Genomic DNA, 22373 nt, shown 5'->3' on the forward strand with positions numbered 1-22373 from the left:
TTGTTCTTCTCGATCAAACTTTTGCAAATCCGCGTAAATACAATAGCTTCAGAGAATGATAGTTTACAACCCAGACAACGATATAAAGCAGAACATGATGAAGAACATGGGAACAATTTGCGGGTATATATATTAATTGTGTTGAGAATTGAGATTAGCGGAGAAATGATCATCCTGGAAGATCGCAACTACTGTAACTGCTGGTGGTTTTGAAGGATATAAGTCGTATAAGATACAAAGAGATTAAGCTATACGGATAGAATGGTGCGGTTTTACAGATTTTATTTTAATTTTCAATTAAGTTCATAACAACCGTTGGATTATAATATGATTAATGATCTAGATGCTGGTCTCCAAATCTCCAAAATTGTGTAGTCTCCACAGAACTTAAGCTTATAAAACATAGTAGAAAAACAAAACAAAAATTTAAAATCGAAACTCTATCCATGCCAAAATATAATATTTAATTGAAAAATAGATAATTATCTATTGAATCTTCAATAAAAGATGACAATTATAGACTAATAATTTGAATCATCACGTGTCCTGCAACGCAACACTTCATCTACGCTCTATCCCTATTCACACAAACATCGAACGATTTTTCATCTATCATTTTTAAAGATTTTATCACAATAATCTTAAAGTCTCTGTACAATTAGAATTAATTTAATATACAAATTATTATTATTATTTGTTAATATATTAAAATAATAATTTTATGAACCTGATAAAAATTTAAAGTAAAATTGATTAAATAAGGGCAAAATAGGTAAAACCGACAAAACAAAAAACATAAAAAGAAATACATCCGATATATAAAAGCGGAGGTCTAAAATGACAAATAACACCACAAAAACCAAACACCACTAGCCCCAATCCCATACCCTCTCCCGTCAATTCCTATCACTCTTCTCCGTCAAATCTCCGCCAATCACCGCTATGGAGAATCAAAACCAACCCAACTCCCTGTCACAGCTCCACCCCAACCCAACTCCTCTCCGATCAATTCAAACCATCCCCGTGAATCTCCCCCCAATCCCAGATCTCAAACACCATTCTAACCCCTCCAAAATCCCCATCCGCCCACCCAAGGCCCGTCGCCTCTCTTCACCCGACCCATCTCAGCCCACAATCATCTCCCCTGACCCCACCTCAACAAACTCAACAGAAATAACAAACTCAACAACCTCCACCACAACTGTAACAAACTCAACGGCTATAACAACCACAAAACAAACAACAGGTAGAGGAAGAAGAGGTAAAGAGAAGAATCAGTCACAAGCGCCAAGGGATTATCCCCAAATTATTAAACCCTTGACTGCCCCGGGTGAACTCGAAAACGCTTTGCGACATCTTCGTAATGCTGATCCACTGTTAGCTAATTTGATTGACACTCATCCTCCGCCTGCATTTGAGTCTCATCATTCTCCGTTTTTGTCGCTGGCTAGGTCCATTTTGTACCAGCAGCTTGCTTATAAGGCAGGGACTTCTATTTACAGCCGCTTTGTTGAGTTGTGTGGTGGCGAGGAGGCGGTTTTGCCTGATGTTGTTTTGTCGTTAACAGCTCAGCAGCTTAAGCAAATTGGTGTTTCGGGAAGGAAAGCGAGTTATTTGTATGACTTAGCTAGTAAGTATAAGAGTGGGATTTTGTCGGATGAGACGGTTGTCAGAATGGATGATAAGTCTTTGTTTACTATGTTGTCGATGGTGAAGGGGATTGGTTCGTGGTCTGTGCATATGTTTATGATTTTTTCGTTGCATAGGCCGGATGTTTTGCCTATTAGTGACTTGGGCGTGAGGAAAGGGATACACCAGTTGTTTGGTTTGGAGGAGTTGCCGCGCCCGTCTCAAATGGAGCAACTCTGTGAGAAATGGCGTCCGTATAGGTCGGTTGGAGCTTGGTATATGTGGCGGTTTGTTGAGTCGAAAGGTGCTCCGTCTCCTAGGCTGACCGTGGCGGTGGATGGTGAGATTCATCAGCAGCAACAATTGGAGCAGCAGCAACATCAATTGCAGCTCTTGGAACCCATTAATGGCATTGGAAACCTTGGGTAACACTTCCCTGTTCGCGTACTTGTCTATTTTAGCTTCATTGCTCCCTCTTTGTTTATCATGTTATTTTTATATTTCCCACTACTTCTGATTGAACCTGACGTCACAGTTAGTGCTGACAATTTTGAATCGGTCTAAATTTAACTAAAATGTAATAAAAATGAACATCTACACTATTTTATTAAGGCTAAAAAAGTAACAGTTGTTGGTTTGTAGTCTGGTACGGATCACTTTATCAAATTAATTAGAAACGTTAGATTAAATTTTTCTATATTTTTGCTACTAAAGGTCTAGGGTTTGGATCCCATCAACTACATATCAAAACAAATTAAACACACATAAGAAAATTATTAACTATCAAAAATCATCCGTGCAGTCGGGTTCTAGGCTAGTATAAGCTTAAAGTACTAAGGTTGTAATAATCAAGCCAACGTGTTACATAGTTATTGACATTAATGTCATTTCCAGGTTTTGTCTCTATTACATAGTTTCACCAAATGGGTTGGATTTGATTTGTCAGATACTGGTTTTTTACCCTTGTGGTTTTGATTGCGTTTATAGTTTCATAGCCTTTACTTTCGATGTTTCCTGCAAACTCTATTACATTCTTCATTGTTCAAGATATCTGTTTCCGAAATTTCCTTGGTTGCTTTCTACTTTTTAATTAGGATTTGTTAGAGTGTGAACCTTTTAGCTGCTAAGGTATAATGCGACCAAAATTTTGATTACCACTATTTCAATTCGGCATCGACCCATGTCCTCGAGGTTTTATGAAGCACAAACCAAGTTTAGATGCGTTCGGATGCCTATATTCGATTTTGGGTTCTGATCATTGAGTAAGAAAATAAAACATTATAGACATGCAGGGTAACCTTGTTTCATGTTATATGATAGCGAGATTGATGGGAAGTCAAGTTACTTTTAATGAAAAGCCCATACCCTGGAAAAGAAGTTGTTTATGGTACTGCAACCCAAATTTTGATTACCACTTTCTTAATTCGCCATCGACCCATGTCCTCGAGGTTCTATGAAGTACAAACCAAGTTTAGATGCCTTCTGATGCCTATATTCCATTTTTGGGTTCTGATGATTGAGTAAGAAAATAAAACATTATAGACGTGCAGGGTAACCTTGTTTCATGTTATATGATTGAGAGATTGATGGAAGTCAAGTCACTTTTACTGAAAATCCCATACCCTGGAAAAGAAGTTGTTTATGGCATGCTAGTTGCTACCTCTACACAGTTGTTGATAGCTGTGTCGCCCTGACACGGTATTCTAGCAGCCGTACCCGAGTCGACATGGGACGCGACACAAGTTGGTTGGCAATCTGACATTTCTTCTTTGGCAGAGTTTTAAGTGCACTGAGCAAATTTGAAACAAGGTTAAAGCGTGATTATTGTATAAATGTAATATGAATAATTAACAGAACAGAGGAAGAGGGAGAAGCTAGTGCTATTGTGAAGAAAACGACGCCAAGTTGAAGAAGAGAAGATGATGGTGTATAATTGAGTGAACCGATGTATGAGGTATCTGCACTATTTAGCATAGCATATACAATCTTTCACTATTAACCTGACCAAAAATAAAATAAAAATCTTTCATTGTTAATAAAAATGTGCAGCTGTATCCCAAAACACACTACCTCTATATTTGGGTAGTTTGATTATAAAATCTTAAGATTGGAAGAATTATGGGAGGAGATAGTTTTGCAGTAAGTAGTAATTGCCCCGTAAGATACCTTAAAAGATATGTATTGATTTAAAAAGAATTGAATTATTCGGTGTCTCCTTGTCTAAAATCTTTTATGCTCCCTGGGCAGGAACGCGACCCCCTAATGCCCACAGAATACGCATCCACCATTTGCATAGACTGTGACTACGCATTCTATGTTTGTGTACCCTGCGAAGCTGATTTTTATTTACTTAGAATATGCATAAGCCAGATGTGAAGACGGCGATAAGCACACTGAATACGTTGGGTAGGTTGCAGGACTAACTAGTTTGACACGTCTATTATCTATACACAATCGCGTTTGCAAGAATACACATAATAGTTACATGTATTCATATCTATCTCCAAGACTCCATCTCATAATTCCGACCGTCTATTGTAATGTCCCTCCGTTATCATCCTCAGCAGTTTTATGCAGTGCATGTCTGAACGCCATCTTGTAAGCTAACTCTGTTAACCTTCTTGCTTCTCTTATTTTTTTGTTTCTCTCAATTAGCTTAGCTCCCTACCCCCCTCCGTAATTTGTGAATCAATGCGTTCTCTTCAAAGGTACCATCCGTTATATTCTTTATTTGATTTCTTCTCTTTATCTTGCTTTTGCTAATAATAGAGTGGGCACCTAGGAAGCAAGGATTCATCACCCTAATTAAAGCACTGCTTTGCTAACGGGGGTATGACCCTATTTCTCGATAGTAGTTGGGCATGGGTGCTTATGGGGGTGGGGTGCGGGATGGGTAGTTTTTGTATCATGAAGTGATTTACACATCTATATATGTATAATGTTTAAGTAAGTTGGTTTGCAATCTTAGCTATAGACACCTTGTTATGCTAATTCAAGAAATTTATTACTCCCTCCGTCCAATTCTTTTGTCATGTTTGACTTTTTATGGTCAAATTGACTCAACTTTGACTGAAATTTACATATATTAAATAATTGAAATTTTTTTAAAAAACATATTATAGAATCTACATTTATTGTACTTTAAGATGTATTTTTCAAGATTCAGAGATCATGTAAGAATAATTATTCATTATTGGTCAAAGTTTGGTCAATTTGACCATAAAAAGTCAAACAAGACAAAAGAAGTGGGATGGAGGGAGTATATCTATACATGTATACCAAAATACCGAGAGGATAAAGGGGATCGTTTCTTATATCTAATAAACCCTAAAGAGGGTAGGCAATTAGAACTTACAACAAAAACAATCATGTTTTAAATAAAATCTACAATCTATAACTTCTAAACATTTTTCATCAATATCATGCATAACATGAATTATAGATATCATATAAAAATCCTATCTTATTTATCAAAATAAATCATACTATTTAAACAGATTGGCTCACCGGAGTCCCTGATCTCTGCTATGCCCTTTTATGACCTCCCGTCTAACAGGCTCTGCAACCAGGTTGCTCGACAGATATCCACCATCTCTGCTTTAAATGATATAACTTATGATGACAAATAGATAATATTTGTATATGATATCTTATTGATGAACATGTTTTTCTGTCGTAGATTGTAGGAGAAGAAGTTTAGTTTGCCATAAGAAGAGTAAGTGTAGAGAAATTTAAGATGTATTTCAAGAACTGATGATTTTCAATGTTACAATAAGGTCTCTTATATAGAGATCCCGGTTTTGATTACAGCCATACAATAGCCTTTCAATAATTTATTACAATAATGATACATGAATTATTTTCTGAGTGCAGTCTTTTCTATCTTTTTTAGATTCCTGCTGTCTCACTTTCTTCAAAAGCTTACAGATTTCCTGTCAACTCATATCTTCTCATATCTGCTTAAACTTTTCTTGCCACGTTCTCTTATCCGCTACTGATTTTCTTATCTGCTACTGATTTTCTTGTTCCTTTGCCATATCTTCTGTCTTCTGCTTCTGCACTGATATCCTGTATTTATTATTATTATTATTTTTTTTTTTTAAGTCATGGAAATTTTGATATGTTGTAAGAGTAGTTACTGCAATCACCAATATGTATCTTGGGACGTAAAATCATCAACTAATAAGATACAATCACCAAACTCATATTGGGTTGTAAAAATATTTTTATTATACTACAGTCACCAATTTCATATTGGGCTGTAATAATATTTGCTAATATTCTACTGTCACCAATTTCATATTGGGCTGTAAAGACATCTTTATTATACTACAGTCACCAATTTCATATTGGGCTGTAAAGATATTTGCTAATATTCTACAGTCACCAATTTTATACTGGGCTGTAAAACATTTTAATTAAGTATGGTCACCAAACTAAAAGTTTGGGCCATACAAATATTCTCACATTTTATTCAAAAGGATTAGAACATCCTTCTTCTTTTGATGGGCTTTGCAGTGTTTACCGTCTTCGTCCTTTGGCTTGGTGTCATTTCCTTGTAAAGTTCCCTTGTCTTCATGGAATGATTATATTTTCCTTCTGTAACTCTTTTATACATTGCTGTTAACTCGGTTGTATCTGTTTTCAAAACATCATTATTATAATATAATGTTAGTATTTCTTCAACATCTCCTCCCATCCTGGTACCCAATACACATGCCTTCCTCCCTCTAATAAAATCTTCCAGTTTGGACTTTAGAACTGCTATTCCGATTGCTCTTTTGTTACATATCCAATCTTCAAATTCTTCTAGAGTACATGGCATGGGGGCTTTTAAACTAGTATTATCACCTTCTATTGTTGTGTTTCTGCCATATTTGAATATTTGACATATTAGTATTGGCTTCCCTGTCAAATCGGTACAGGCATCGAATACCTGTACTCCATAGATTCCTCCTGGTCCATATGATTGCATCATAGCCTGAACACTTTCTGCTATCAAGGATGGTAACATTGATATACTAGTTAATGTTTCATCAACCATTATCTTGTCAATGAAACCATACATTAATAAGCTCTTAACCAAACTTGGATCTGCATTTTCCTTACAAATACACCTTGGATATTTGCTAAACTTTCCATATCTTAATATAGTGGAGTTTGATTTGTAATCATAAAATTTGGTTATTTTTTCAAAAGCTTCTATGTAATCCTTGGGATATTTAATTTTATCGGTCAGGTTGATAGAACTTAAGGATTTTGGTATTTCTGGTACGGTTTGGGTAATAGTGTTTATAACTGGTGTGGAGGCTAATCGGGATACAAAAGTTTGAGGGGATTCTATTTTGAGAATTTTCAGGGCTTCTTCGAGATTTTTGGCAAGAATTTCTATTTCATGATTTAAATCTGATATTTTCTGGTTTTTCCTCTTGATTTCTGCTATTATTCCTTCCACCTGTCGATTCATATTATCCCTGTCCATTTTCTCTGCTAAGAAAATCTGCAAGAACATTTTTAGTCCCTGATATATTTTTAATAACAAAATCATAACAACTAAAAAATGCTTGCCAATTTCTTCTTTTATTTAATTCTGGTAAAGGGTCTATTTTATTAAATATAAATGATCTCACTTGAGTGTTATCTGTTCTTACAATAAATTTTACAGGTAATAAATGGTAATGAAACCTTTTTATACCTAATTTAACAGCTAGCAATTCCTTTTCATTAATATGATAATTTTTCTCATTTGGTTTCCATGTTCCAGCTCCATATCCACATATTAAAGGGTTTTCTTTATCAATATCATCTTTTTCAAAAGCTACTAATACTGCTCCCCATCCTATATCACTAGCATCTGTAAATAATTCTAATTGGTCAGTATCTTTGGGTAGTCTCAGTTTTGGCAAATTTTCTACTTTAGTTTTTAATAATTTTATAGTATTAGTATGTTCCTCAGTCCATTCAAAGATTTTATTTTTCTTTATTAAATCTTGAAGGGGTTTTCTTAGTTTTGGTAAGTCCTTTATATAGTCTGAAGCATAATTTATTATTCCAAGAAACTGTTGTACTTCTTTCTTATTTTCTAATGTTTCTTTAAATTTTTTTTATTTTTGTTGATATATGATCTTGTAACTGGACTCCTTCGGAATCTATAATATATCCTAAATATTCTATTTTATTTTTAAATACTTCTGATTTCCTTTCTGATAATAGAATTCCATGTTTCCTAATAGTTTTAATAAAATCTTCTAGATGTTTTATATGATCTGTTAGACTGTCACTAAATATTAATATATCATCTATATATACTAAACAAAAATCATTCATTTCTCTAAATATTTTATCCATTCTTCTCTGAAATATTTGAGGGGCTGTTCTTAATCCAAAGGGTAATACCATCCATTCATAATGTCCTTGTGGTACACTGAATGCAGTTAAACATCTGGATTCTTCCGTCAATTTGATCTGCCAATATCCACTCTTACAATCAAATTTACTAAACCATCTTTTATTACTTGTTTTATTAATTAAATTCCTTTTATATGGTAGGAAATATCCATCAAATATTGTCTTTTTATTTAATTCTCTATAATCAATTACCATTCTAGCTTTTCTTCTTTTTGTTTCATTATGATTTCTTACCAAAAAGGCTGGGCTACTATGTGGGCTTTTGCTTTCCTTTATTAATCCTAAAGTTAACAGTTCCTTTATTTGAATTTCTAATTCCTTCTGATCTGTTGGACTATATCTAATTGGTCGGTTCCTTATTATCTCATTTGGATCTATTAATCTTATCTCGGCATATATTTTTTCCTTCTCCCATAATTTCATTGGATGCTCTCCAAAATTTATTTTTAATGCTTCTAGATACTTTTGTTTCAATAGTTCTAAATTAGTTTGTCGCTCAGTTCTTATATTATTAATACTAATTGATTTTACAGGTACTATTCTTTTTAGTACTATCCATTTTCCACATGGAGTTAATAGACTTATTGTTTCTTGTTTTATTACTTGGGTTTTAAAAGAATCTAAAAAATTATTTCCTAGTATCATTTGTTGCTTCATATTATTTTCCTTATCTCCTCTTCTTCTGTATTACTACTATCGATTTGTTCTTTATCCGTTTCATTACTACTATCCTGAAATTCTATCCTGAAATCCTTAAGTTCTATCAACCTGACCGATAGAATTAAATATCCCAAGGATTACATAGAAGCTTTTGAAAAAATAACCAAATTTTATGATTACAAATCAAACTCCACTATATTAAGAAATGGAAAGTTTAGCAAATATCCAAGGTATATTTGTAAGGAAAATGCAGATCCAAGTTTGGTTAAGAGCTTATTAATGTATGGTTTCATTGACAAGATAATGGTTGATGAAACATTAACTAGTATATCAATGTTACCATCCTTGATAGCAGAAAGTGTTCAGGCTATGATGCAATCATATGGACCAGGAGGAATCTATGGAGTACAGGTATTCGATGCCTGTACCGATTTGACAGGGAAGCCAATACTAATATGTCAAATATTCAAATATGGCAGAAACACAGCAATAGAAGGTGATAATACTAGTTTAAAAGCCCCCATGCCATGTACTCTAGAAGAATTTGAAGATTGGATATGTAACAAAAGAGCAATCGGAATAGCAGTTCTAAAGTCCAAACTGGAAGATTTTATTAGAGGGAGGAAGGCATGTGTATTGGGTACCAGGATGGGAGGAGATGTTGAAGAAATACTAACATTATATTATAATAATGATGTTTTGAAAACAGATACAACCGAGTTAACAACAATGTATAAAAGAGTTACAGAAGGAAAATATAATCATTCCATGAAGACAAGGGAACTTTACAAGGAAATGACACCAAGCCAAAGGACGAAGACGGTAAACACTGCAAAGCCCATCAAAAGAAGAAGGATGTTCTAATCCTTTTGAATAAAATGTGAGAATATTTGTATGGCCCAAACTTTTAGTTTGGTGACCATACTTAATTAAAATGTTTTACAGCCCAGTATAAAATTGGTGACTGTAGAATATTAGCAAATATCTTTACAGCCCAATATGAAATTGGTGACTGTAGTATAATAAAGATGTCTTTACAGCCAATATGAAATTGGTGACAGTAGAATATTAGCAAATATTATTACAGCCCAATATGAAATTGGTGACTGTAGTATAATAAAAATATTTTTACAACCCAATATGAGTTTGGTGATTGTATCTTATTAGTTGATGATTTTACGTCCCAAGATACATATTGGTGATTGTAGTAACTACTCTTACAACATATCAAAATTTCCATGACTTAAAAAAAAAAAAATAATAATAATAATAAATACAGGATATCAGTGCAGAAGCAGAAGACAGAAGATATGGCAAAGGAACAAGAAAATCAGTAGAAGATAAGAAAATCAGTAGCGGATAAGAGAACGTGGCAGGAAAAGTTTAAGCAGATATGAGAAGATATGAGTTGACAGGAAATCTGTAAGCTTTTGAAGAAAGTGAGACAGCAGGAATCTAAAAAAGATAGAAAAGACTGCACTCAGAAAATAATTCATGTATCATTATTGTAATACATTATTGAAAGGCTATTGTATGGCTGTAATCAAAACCGGGATCTCTATATAAGAGACCTTATTGTAACATTGAAAATCATCAGTTCTTGAAATACATCTTAAATTTCTCTACACTTACTCTTCTTATGGCAAACTAAACTTCTTCTCCTACAATCTACGACAGAAAAACATGTTCATCAATAAGATATCATATACAAATATTATCTATTTGTCATCATAAGTTATATCATTTAAAGCAGAGATGGTGGATATCTGTCGAGCAACCTGGTTGCAGAGCCTGTTAGACGGGAGGTCATAAAAGGGCATAGCAGAGATCAGGGACTCCGGTGAGCCAATCTGTTTAAATAGTATGATTTATTTTGATAAATAAGATAGGATTTTTATATGATATCTATAATTCATGTTATGCATGATATTGATGAAAAATGTTTAGAAGTTATAGATTGTAGATTTTATTTAAAACATGATTGTTTTTGTTGTAAGTTCTAATTGCCTACCCTCTTTAGGGTTTATTAGATATAAGAAACGATCCCCTTTATCCTCTCGGTATTTTGGTATCAGAGCAAAATACACTATATTCTCAAAGGTGTTTTTTAAGAAAGGTGATTACACTATGTTTAAAAATTTTGGATACAAAAGGTTGGATCTTTGTTGGGCAGTTTAATTATTGGATCTTTGAGAATGGAAGGGTTATGGGAGGTGATAGTTGCAGCAAGTATTGATTATCGGAAAATGAATATTATCTCCAGAGTTTTATGCTTAGATACATCGGTCTGATATACCCTATGCCCTCATCTTGTGATTTATTTGAAATCCATTATTGGAAGTAACACATCTGATTGGAATATATTGCGAGCGGGCTTACTGCTCACCTAAGCATATATGTGATGCATAATGCATAGTTGGTGGGTAAAAGAGGCTGTACGCTTGAAAAAGTAATATGGTTATTTGATGGTGGAAATATTTATTTTAGACAAGTCGGGCTCACTGCTCACCTATGCATATATGTGATGCTTAATGCATAGTTGGTGGGTAAAAAATGTTGTATCCTTGAAAAAGTACTATGGTTATTTGATGGTGGAAATAGGCATTCTAGACGATTATTTGATGGTGGAAATAGGCATTTTAGACGATTTTTCCAATTGTAATAACTAGGGGTGTTCAAAATATCCGTCAAACCGCACACCCGAACCGAACCATAACAATCCAAACAAAAAAAACCCGGAACTGCTAGAAACGTTGTTGATGATTCGGTTAACCAGACCATTCAATTATAAATGGTTTGGTTATGGTTTTTAATATACGAAAACGGGTTAAAGCTAACCGGACCGTTACATATTAATACATAAAAATATGTAATATATATAATTATACATTGAGACTAGAATTTATAATTTGATACATAAAAATATGTAATATATAATTATACATTGAGACTAGAATTTATAATTTGATACATAAAAATATGTAATATATAACTATACATTGAGACTAGAATTTATAATTTGATATATAAATTCTAAATATATCGAGTCAACGTTCAACTTGTTACAATTTTTCGTTAAATTAGCTTAGTTTAAATTCATTTGAATTAAATCAAAGTACATAAACATAATACGTAAATTTATAGATTTGATAATATAATGTATACATATACATGATCTACTCTGTACATTAAATTTAAATTATATTTGTTTAAAACATATTTATATTTCAAGTGTAAGAAATATTTAACAAAAATAAATTATGGAGTTAAAGTTGTGGTTCAAACCGGATCAAACCGCTATTTTATGGTTTGTTTTTACATGTATATTGGTTTGGTTCCAAAAAAAATAAGAATCCGAACCAATATGTTCCCTGAACACCCCTTCTAATAACTAATTCATTATATGTGATTTACAATTTTTTAGTTTGATATTCCTAAAAATAACATGTATTAAAGTTATTTTATTTTGCAAGTGTGTGCATATATATTTCAGTATTTTATTAATGATAATTTATTAATTTGATTTATGCAGTGTCCCCATGTCTAAAATATATTCCCACCCTTCTCCCCAAAAAAGAAAATCCGTGCTCCCTCTGGGGTTAACCACTCCAGCTTTCTCTATATATCTTTCCCATCTCAATTCTAGACTTACTAAAAGCTATTATCTTCAAGTGTATAATGCCTCCTGACTTCCTTGTCGTTGGCAGTATGTTGACACTGCATGCAATGGTGCAGTAGAACACTCTCCCTGGACAATATATAGACAAGGAAAAGGAATAATATAGCAAATCCATATATTACAAAATGACGCAGAAGTCGGATCTGTTGACTTAATCGTGTAATTTGGTGAATATATGAACATGTATCTGTCATAATTACATCTGTAAGTTTTACCGAAAAGATGTGTCACCAGTTTTTTTTTTTTGCTTTTTCAGAATTCCATTTGGTGCTTAGCCCATTCATCAGTACTGGTCCATAGTCGGTTTGGTGTAGAAGCTTCTCTTTTCTGAGACACTTTTGCTGATCAACTTATAAACTATTTAATAACATTACAAAGAAAATATTGTTTAGTTTTTATAGAAAGGTCTGGAGTGTTTGGTTTCTTGTCTTGTAAATTGATAAATTGTTAATGCACATAATCCAGGCATTATAACTCCGTGTATATCTGTTATTATTACAGTGTATTAAATCCATGCAATTATTACAGGCAAGTGAAAATGACTTGCCTCCTTTTGATGATAATCTTGCTGTGAAAATAGCATGGTACTGTGAGGACGTTAATGCTTTTTGAAAGCAAGAGTGTGTTGCTTGTTATAATCCCTACATGGATGTAAACAAGACATCTCTCATTGTCGATTTGAGCAGTTGCAAAGTATTTGTAGTCCTGGAGTACATAAGATTGGTACATGTAATGTTTTGCTTCTGCTTAAACAACATATAGGCATTTGAGGTGGTCTAATCACATCATGTTCCTGTTTATGTATTTGATTAATTTCAATGGAGTTAACATTTTGTTGCTTCTGTTCTTGATTACCGTTGGTATTTTCTTTGTCATGAACTGTTGCATATATATCTTATCCTGTAACATTTAAAATATTTGTGAGATGATTGATCTGAAATTAAGATTTTGTGTTTAGGGCTTGCATATGGGGGCAATGACCAGGCAGAGAAGTGATCTTCCATGGAGTCCCCTGGTCCTTTCTGTACTGTACTCTAAGCAGAATTAACTACATGAGAAACAAAATGTTCATGAAATTTCAGGCGAAGAATTTTTTATGTACCTTGTCATTACTAGGCTGGCTTATATATTCAGTAGTAGACCTATGAAACTTGTAGTAACAGATATATGTTGTGGAATTGATCAAGATATTTATCTGGTTTTTGTATCCAGTAAGCAACATGGCTTTAGGGATTTAAACTTATATAAAGCTCGACTGCGTTTGGAACCCCTTCTCAACCTCTGCTTGGTTTTTCATTTACATTTTTTCCTATAGCCACATTGTACTGAAGGCACAAGTAGTTATGTGAGGATGCGAGTTGCTATAGTTGTGACTTGGGTGTAATAGTCTTGACCTCGTTGTCTAAGCAAGGCTCGTCGTGCTGTGTGCTGCAGAAACCTGGAGGGGCTGTAGGAACCCCAGATGTTTGTGGATAGTGCGCCATTGTGCACTATATATTCCTGACAGTGAAATCATGTATTGGATTTCAAGATAAGTTAGGTTTATGTCGACAAGCAAGACAATAATTATGCAGTATACAATGATATGGAAATGGAGCTCTTTATGAGGAGTTCTGGGATTACAAGCATCACAGGATATAGCTGTCTGTTTGTTCTGTCAAGCAGTTCTACATCTATTGTAGGTTTTTTCAATACATGTTTTTTGGCCAGCTCTGGCAGGATTACAAATCATTTTAAACCACAAGCTCTAGAAATGCAATTAAAACTAAAACTATAATTTTACGTTATTATAATGTATTTATTCTATGTCTGTAATTTAAACACGCACGGATGCTGATCAGGTTTCTTATTCCACCCCCTTTTTTTGACCTGACTTGTTGCTTATATACTCAATTAAAGTCAAAAACATTCGATGTTCGAGAATGGTCGACTTGATATGTGGCGGGTGATTTGCCACCTGATGTCCTAATTACATGAATTAAGACATCGAAGTTACAACTTGAGTCAGATATTTTGATGGTCCGTTGAATCGAGTTATAAATTAGATTAATTAAACTAAATTCATATATTTATATTCATATTATTATTCATATATACTAAATTACAAGAACTTCCGAAGTGATGTTTATGAATTTTTAAGATTTATAAATAGTAAAGACAGCCATCTGTTATGCAAAATGAGAAAATTGTTTACATAATATTAGAATTATGTAAATAAATGCTTAACCATCTTACATTATTAGCTTAAGTGAGGATTTGGGTTATAAAATCAGACCCTGTAGCTGGAGTTGATTTGGATTAGGGAGGGATTAGCAGCAAACTAAACTGCAATAATGTCAAACTCAATTGATTATACCACTATTTCAATCCAACCACAACATGCATCTTCAAAGCAACTGCCAATATGTACTAATCAAGGTGGCGGACTAATCCTCGGGCCTTCAGAAACTCTAGATCATCAGTATCACCAATCAAATAGGCAGCTAACACGAGATAAATCCGACCAGGATATATCGGAAAGTACTACTGCAACCAAGACTAACAACGCACCACCACTGGCAAGCGATGCATCGTGGTCTCGACATGTATATCGGGAATGCCAGAAGAATCACGCGGCAAGTATAGGAAGGTACGTGGTGGATGGGTGCGGAGAGTTCATGGCAAGTGGGGAAGAAGGAACTGCACAAGCACTTAAATGCGCAGCTTGTCAATGCCATCGAAGTTTCCACAGGAGAGACATTGAAGACGCAGATTGTTCACAGCAGTTGATAGTCCTAGCAAACAACCAATACAACTATCCTCAGCATCCCAGCAGAAATGAGATTAACACCGGGACTAGAGGATCAGGAAAAACCCAATTTTATCAACCATCAATGCTTCCGACTCATCATCATGGTTCACATAGAGGTCCAGGGATCATGGCTTTTCATGGGCCCAAAGACTCTTCCAGCAAAGATCTGAATATGTTTCGGGTAAATGTGAAAGGTAGAGAGAAAACAATGACGGATAAGGCTCCATCGTCTAAGAAGAGATTTAGGACAAAATTTAGCAGGGAACAGAAAGTGAGAATGCAACAACTTGCAGAGGAATTGGGATGGAAGATTCATAGGAATGAAGATGAAGAACAAGTAGAACAACTGTGTCATGAACTGGGGGTAAAGAGATCAGTGTTCAAAGTTTGGATGCACAACAATAAACAGAAGCAAACACCATGATAAAGTTGACAGATAAATCTTGTCCTAGCTCAGGTACTAGGGTAATAAACTCTTCAGAGCTTATTTAGGTGATATGTATTCCGAAATCCACATTCTAATTCTCAGTGCCAATGAGGCTGTTGCTAACATATTATATTCTGTGCGATTCTCAGGAGCAAAAATAGTAAAAATGTTTCAACTAAGCAGATCTATATTTACCGTGAAAGTTTCTACAACTATTCATATCCCAACACAAGCATATTCATTGGTTCAAATAGTGTTCAAAATTTGTAACCTAGTTCACTCTGAATATGGGTTTGTAGTTTCAGACCGGCAAAGGGTATGAATTTTGTGTGTCCCAAGATTTTTGAAGGGGAATTTCTGTGAGCCAAGTACAAGCTATGATCGTGATTCAACTAGTACTGTTTTCCAAGATATTAATGGGAAATCTTCTTTTTGTAGCTATAAAGTAAGTAGGAAGTCCTCAACTGTCAATTTCTTTTTAGACATGTTCAAAAAGCTGCAAGCTTACACAAAGCAAAACTCTGAAACCTGTAATATTATGTTGAAGTCTCTCATGTTGTATTTAGCTGTGTAGTAAATAAAAGCAGCGGATAACAATAAATTGGTACTTGTGTCAGCAGTACACAAATACAATTTCCATTCCCTTACTAATCATTTTCCTCACAAGCTTTATCATACAAAATTTTGCACTTCATTTGTCAGTCAACTTTCCACTTGAATTTTTCTTTGTGATGATAAGATTCAAAAATTCTTCCAAGAAAACAGGAAAGGAAGATCCGCCTTCAGTACAATCAGTACTTATTGGTAGAAATACACTAAAATATACCACTTCGTTGATGAATAAGAAAAGGTCATAATTGACTACTTGCAGAGATTCCAGTTTAGTATGATTTGAAGAAGGAATCAGGTCCCTTATATCGCAAAGTAATACGCCTTTTGAAGAAAATGAACCACATTATATAATTTTTAAACATCTTAATTTACCAAAACAAAGAAAACGAGCTCTCTAAGATTTCAATTTCAGTAACTACTCTAACCTTCTCTTTTTCAGATCCTCACTCTATACCGGAAGTCCACCTTCAGCTGCAAGATCTATTCTCTGTTGATGTTCTGCAACTTTGTAGTCCACTATCTCCTTAAACAGCTCTGAATCCAATACACAATCAGGGCGGCCATATACAGCCGCTTGCACGCTGGCCATTAATTTTGCTATTTCCCTACCAGAGAACCCTTCTGTCTTCCTGGCAGCCTCTCTGATAATATCCTCAGACAAATCCTTTACAGTAATCTTCTTAGATTGCTTCCTAAATATGGGACCCCACTTCGACGTTGAGACATCTTCACTGGATAGGTACTTGTTCAAATACAGATTCAAGAGTTTGAAGCGTTCCTCCTCCTGAGGAAGTGGGAACTCAATCACTTCATCAATACGATCCGTGATTGCACTATCAAGATCACCTGGTCTATTTGTGGCAAGTACAAGGACCACGTCTCTTGACTGGTCACCAGTTCGGAAAAGTAAAGCATTGAGAGCACTTCTCTGGGCTTCACTCATATGTATGCTGTTACGCCTATAGATAGACCATATGTATCAGCATTTTTGAAAGGGGAAACTTTTCTGTGACACTTCAATAACATAAAAAATGTCCAAATAACTCAAAGTAAATTAATCTGCTTTACAGAAATCTGTTTAAAATACATCTTCAAGAGACTAAGTTGTAGTATAATCACATTCACGAAATCTGGAAAAAGGTTATGTTGGGTCTCATACAAAGCAAAAGACAAGCTTATAGGAAAAAGTAATGCAATCAATAATAATAATAATAATAAAGCTCTAAAAAAGGTATACAAAAGTAAGGTAGACAATCAAAAGACTGAACACTTACTCGCACAAGAATGCATCAGCCTCGTCTATAAAAAGAAGTAAACCTTTGTTCGACTTTTTAGACCAATCAAATATCTCATGGATCTTCGTAACAGCTTGTGCACCTAGTGGAGCAACATCTCCTCCTGTCATCATAGCATAATCCAAACCCTGCAGATTTTTCAGCAAGTTGTGACCCCACAGAAATGAATACTATAGTTCGTAGTGAAAGAGAAGATATGTTTCCATTTAGGGGATCACTTAGGGGTATATATTAAGGTTATATTAATAGGTAATTTTACTACACAAATTTATATTACTGTAATTATTTCTAGTTCCAGAGTTTAGATTACTTAATCCATAAAATTATTCCTAATTAACATGCAATTTTCATAGACTGGTTAACATGGGGTTTACATAGCCAAAATAAATATAATTTTTAGAACTTCATTTTGTACTATGTCATAAACACCTTAAACAGAATGTTACCTCATAAACCAAAATCATTATTAATAAAAGAAGAGTTGTTGTAACACAATCAAGTATAACTTATGTTAACATTTCATACTAATAAAGAATATAGAATTTAAAAAATAAATTTTAAGGGATATATTTTTATAATTATTCATCACGAGTTAATTGATTGTGTACAAAATTAAAGGGGAGACCATAGAAAAATCACAGTTAATCTATATACCGATTTTTGAGCAATCTCCCTAGCCACCATTGTTTTGCCCGTACCAGGAGGCCCGTAAAAGAGCATGTTACGAAAAGGTGCCTGGTGAGACTTGGTATTTGCAGTAGCTCGAGCAAGATGTTGTATTCTTCTTTGCAGTGAAGGGTGAAGTATAATATTCCCAAACTTAGACTGGTTTTCGCCAGGCGTTGCTGTTTTCTTAAAAACTTTACGTGCTGCTTGGGATACCGTGCCTGACCATGGAAATTTTGTCATCGATGATTCTCTTATCAGTGATGGCTGGCCAAGTATCCGATTAATATAACCCCAAGTAACTCTTGCTCCTTCCCTGCATATATATTTGAGATATACAACAGTGAGATTCATAAGGCAACCTTCAACCTGGTATCTTAACTTAGGAAAGTTAATATTGTGTATAAGCAAAAACAAAACTGTCCAAATTAATGAATGCCTAATTATCTTCCAAATAAATGACTCAAACAAAGGGGCAGAGGGAAGACCCCAAAAGTGCTTCTATTTACTTGGCCAAAGTGACGCAACAAAAACCATATACAATTTGTGGATTAGGCAGAGAAGCTTAATAGGTCAGGCAAATATCTATATAATTATGAAGGTGGAGCATGGAACATATCAGAAATATTTTAAACATATAATTGCTCTTTGCTGAAGACTCTGCTGCTTTTTGTTACCTCATCAAGTACATTGAATAACATGACAATAGAATACTTAATTTTGGTTATATGTACATCTACTGGAGTGGAACTGTAAACAGGGAAATTACAAACCGGCTAAGAATATTTTTTATTTTTTATTTCCTCTTCTATGATTTTGCCTTCCAGTGTAGATCTATATTCCTAATTCCGACTTTTCTTTTATTCATCACATTAGTATGTGGTTCCAGTCAAATTCAATGCTGCAGACAGGGCAATACAACAAAAAAACGGAAACCATACTGACTGACAATATTATGATACTGAGTTCCTTTTTATGGTATTGAGACTTCTGCCATAAACAAAACTAGTTCAGAATTACTAGGTTAATCTAATGACTATCACCAATCACCAGATTGACTCTAGTATATAACAAAGAAGTTAATATCATTTAATTGACCAACTCACAAGTAAACAGTTTCCATGACATTGTCTGACAAGTGTCCAGGTATCAAAGTGTTCAATATAAAAATATCTTCTTCTTAATAGGTTTTAATGATTAGTTGGTCATGCATCTTGATAGGTTTCCGAATAATTCATTGCAATAGGTGGTCATACTTCAGACCTTGTTGTATAAACTCCTGCAGCCAATGCAGTTGCACCACCGACCGTCATGATCAGTTTACTCCTATCGTTGAGCAAGACTTTGAAGCCCCCTGAATATTAACAAGATCAAGAATTACACACAGAATGTCGTCTTTAATTTGACTTCAGAAGTTCATACTTAAAAATTTATAAAATACCATAGCTTTATAAATGCTGTCAGCAGTACCCTTTCAGATTCAAAAATGACTGCATCAACTAGTTAAACAGTTTTATATAGCAAAGCCGCTGCAAACATCATGTCAATCGACAAGAGATTAATACTAATTCAAGTGCAGGATGGGAAGAGCACATGAAGTTGTCAAGTTGGCAAGGAAAACCTATGTGATCGACAACTCAATGCTTATGGAAGCACTTAGTAATGGTCCATAAGTTTGGCTAGTACTTGTATTTTTATTTTCTGGAAGAGAAACATTAATGATTGATGTGATACAAATTTTAAAAATGTTTTCAACAAAGATGTATCCAAGTCAACTTGCACACAGTTTAGATGTTCAAATGATTGTACCACAATATCTATAAAAGCTAGGTTCATGCTACCCAAACACGAAAGATTTGCAAAATTTACTTAACTAGTGTCTACCTTCAATGTGACTAAAAGTTGTGTTGATTGCAGCAAGCCACTTTTCTCTTTCGCCGTTCACCTTTTCAAGAAGCATCCTCCTATTATGGTCTTCAGTCAGTTTAGCTTCATGAGCCCGACCTTCGGCCTCAGCCATTGCCTTTACTCTAATAGTTTCTCGTTCTATTTCAGCTCTCTCTTTCTCAGTTTGTCTTTGCCGAGCTTGAATTTGCTCTTCAGTTGCTCGTCTAGCTTGTTCTTTTCGTATAGAAGACTGTTCTTGCATTCTAACTAACTCAGCATTATGGTGTCTTTGAGCTTCATTATCTGTCTGCAGTCAGCCATCACCTTGCAATAGTTAGATAGTTATCCAAGTAAAACTCAAAATGTTCAAGGAAGTCTAATAATATCCATTACAAAATTTTGGGGTTCTAACACAAACGACCCCAGTTTCAGCATTTACTGTATGATACAGATATCAAATATGAAAACCGTCAAAAACAATTGGTAATTTGGTTTTTAAATTATCTGATTCCTAGTCGAGTTTAAATAGGAAATTGGCAACAACAATGGGAAAAAGGGAAAAAAGACCTGCATTCTTTTTCTAGCCAATTCGTCTTCATACCGCAACATTTGGGCCTTATTCTGAGATTGTTGTTGTACCAAGTTCCTCTGTTCTTCGGACAGCTTTCTCTGCCTCTCCTGCATTTGCAATGTCCAATCAGAATAAAGAAGTAAATAGAAACTTGCAAAGAAACCATAATATTAGTCAATAAGGTGTTCTCGTATCATTAGCTAATGTTAGAAAAGTAATATATTACATATAAGAGTGCCCAGGCCTGTTTGTTTAACTATTAGCTGACTTATAAGTTCAAAATAAAAACAAGATAAAGTTACATTTCTGCATTTAGCAACTGTATGTCGAATTTACAACTTCAAACTGATTGGTGTTAAATGTAATAAACTTTGAAGCAGAAAAGAGGAACTTTTTGAGTGACCTTTACAACTTGCACATTGTACTTTGTCAGTTAAAGTATCCAAGCATCCCCAATAACTTACAAACAAAAATTGCTTCTACTAATATGTCAGGAAAGAAACTTCCAAGTCAGATATAAATTTGTTAAGATATGCCAAGCTACCCCGTAGGCCGTAGTACATGTAAAACAAGATTATGAATTATGATAGATTCCACAATAGAATTTAATTAAGGCATATCAATTAAATGATTATTATTTATTAGAGAACTGCTTTACATTGTCAAGCATGTAGTGACAATATAACTGTCTCGTAATTAGTCAATAACTTTCTTAAACTCCATACAATCGTCAATAACTGGCCCTGCAAACACATGGATGCTACTAACAAGTTAAAATGAGACTTTTTTCCGTCCTAAACATACCAATTCGGTAAAATTAAACTACAACTGCTAAGAAATAAAATATTTCAAATAACAGAGCAGTTCAACAATATTAAAAAAACTAGGTACATACAATATCAGCATACGACTGGATAGCATTGTGATGAATCTTCTCGGCCTCCAATTCCGCGAGACGACATTGCTCCTGTTTCCCCATCACTTCAAACACCTGGCATCAATTACAAACACACACACACGTACACTTAAGCTTAATTACTGAAAACAATCTAATTTTCAGGAATAACAAATTCACCTGTTTTTTATAGGGAGAGCTATTAATCTCTCTTAGAGCTTTAGCGCCTCTCTCCAGCGACTCGGCATCGAAACCGCCTTTGGAAACCTCAACTTCAGACTTAGGCTCGGAATCGGAAGCTTCAGGCGGCGGCGGCGGCGGCGGAGAAGAAAACGGATTGAATCGGAACGGACCGTCGGCATAAGCACGATTAGACGATGATGATGATGATGATAAAGAATAGGAAGTAGCTGCAGCAGCTATAGCAGCTAGTGAAGAAAGCTTTGAGGCCGCCATTAATGGAGTGTTTTAATTTCGTTTAATTCTTCAGAATTGGAGACATTGATAGAAGATTGTATAAACCCTTGGGCTTTGAGGGGCAGGGGTTTAGCTACTTTGCTTGCGCGAAAGGTTACTGTAACGGTGTGAGTGTGACCCCAACTAGCTTGGACCTTATTCATTTGGGCCTTGTAAATTTGATTTCAATCAATGTTGGCCCAGTATTTATTTCTGAATTGGAGTATTTTAACAACAAAACTTTACTGTGACACAAAAAAAAAAAAAAAACTTTACATAAAAAGTGATACCTAGTTATTTATTACATGAGTTAATTGCAATTGGCACCCCTTTAGTTTCAGCATAATGCACATTGCACCTAATAGTTTTGGAAAATACACTTTGCAACCCCAGACTT

General features: G+C 34.5%; 3 protein-coding genes across 5 annotated transcripts; 2 read left to right on the forward strand and 1 right to left on the reverse strand.

Annotated features, from left to right (window-relative positions):
• The first annotated feature begins 835 nt into the window (after positions 1-835).
• LOC108222848 (alkylbase DNA glycosidase-like protein mag2) lies at positions 836-13654 on the forward strand. 2 transcript variants are annotated; one of them, XM_017396783.2, is made up of 2 exons: positions 836-2054; positions 13335-13654. In XM_017396783.2, exons 1-2 carry the CDS (start codon positions 943-945, stop codon positions 13354-13356), a joined length of 1134 nt encoding a protein of 377 aa, XP_017252272.1. In that variant the 5' UTR covers positions 836-942; the 3' UTR covers positions 13357-13654. The 2 variants fall into 2 exon arrangements, with proteins under 2 accessions (XP_017252272.1, XP_017252273.1); XM_017396784.2 differs by lacking the exon at positions 13335-13654 and adding an exon at positions 12633-12779 and having other exon boundaries at positions 846-2054.
• A 949-nt stretch (positions 13655-14603) lies between these two features.
• LOC108222849 (zinc-finger homeodomain protein 6-like) lies at positions 14604-15743 on the forward strand. Its single transcript, XM_017396786.2, has one exon. It carries the CDS (start codon positions 14710-14712, stop codon positions 15589-15591), a length of 882 nt encoding a protein of 293 aa, XP_017252275.1. The 5' UTR covers positions 14604-14709; the 3' UTR covers positions 15592-15743.
• Positions 15744-16405: 662 nt separating this feature from the next.
• Positions 16406-22077, reverse strand: LOC108222847 (uncharacterized). Of its 2 annotated transcripts, XM_064093722.1 has the most exons (9): positions 21701-22077; positions 21521-21616; positions 20622-20732; positions 20052-20361; positions 19431-19521; positions 18156-18483; positions 17481-17629; positions 16632-17165; positions 16406-16527 (listed from the first exon to the last, which is right to left on the reverse strand). In XM_064093722.1, the coding sequence occupies exons 1-8, from the start codon at positions 21974-21976 to the stop codon at positions 16655-16657; spliced, it is 1872 nt and encodes a 623-aa protein (XP_063949792.1). In that variant the 5' UTR covers positions 21977-22077; the 3' UTR covers positions 16406-16527; positions 16632-16654. The 2 variants fall into 2 exon arrangements, with proteins under 2 accessions (XP_063949792.1, XP_017252270.1); XM_017396781.2 differs by having other exon boundaries at positions 16406-17165.
• Positions 22078-22373: the final 296 nt, after the last annotated feature.

Source organism: Daucus carota, chromosome 5 (assembly GCF_001625215.2).
Source record: "Daucus carota subsp. sativus chromosome 5, DH1 v3.0, whole genome shotgun sequence".
In the NCBI taxonomy this organism is placed as follows: domain Eukaryota; kingdom Viridiplantae; phylum Streptophyta; class Magnoliopsida; order Apiales; family Apiaceae; genus Daucus; species Daucus carota.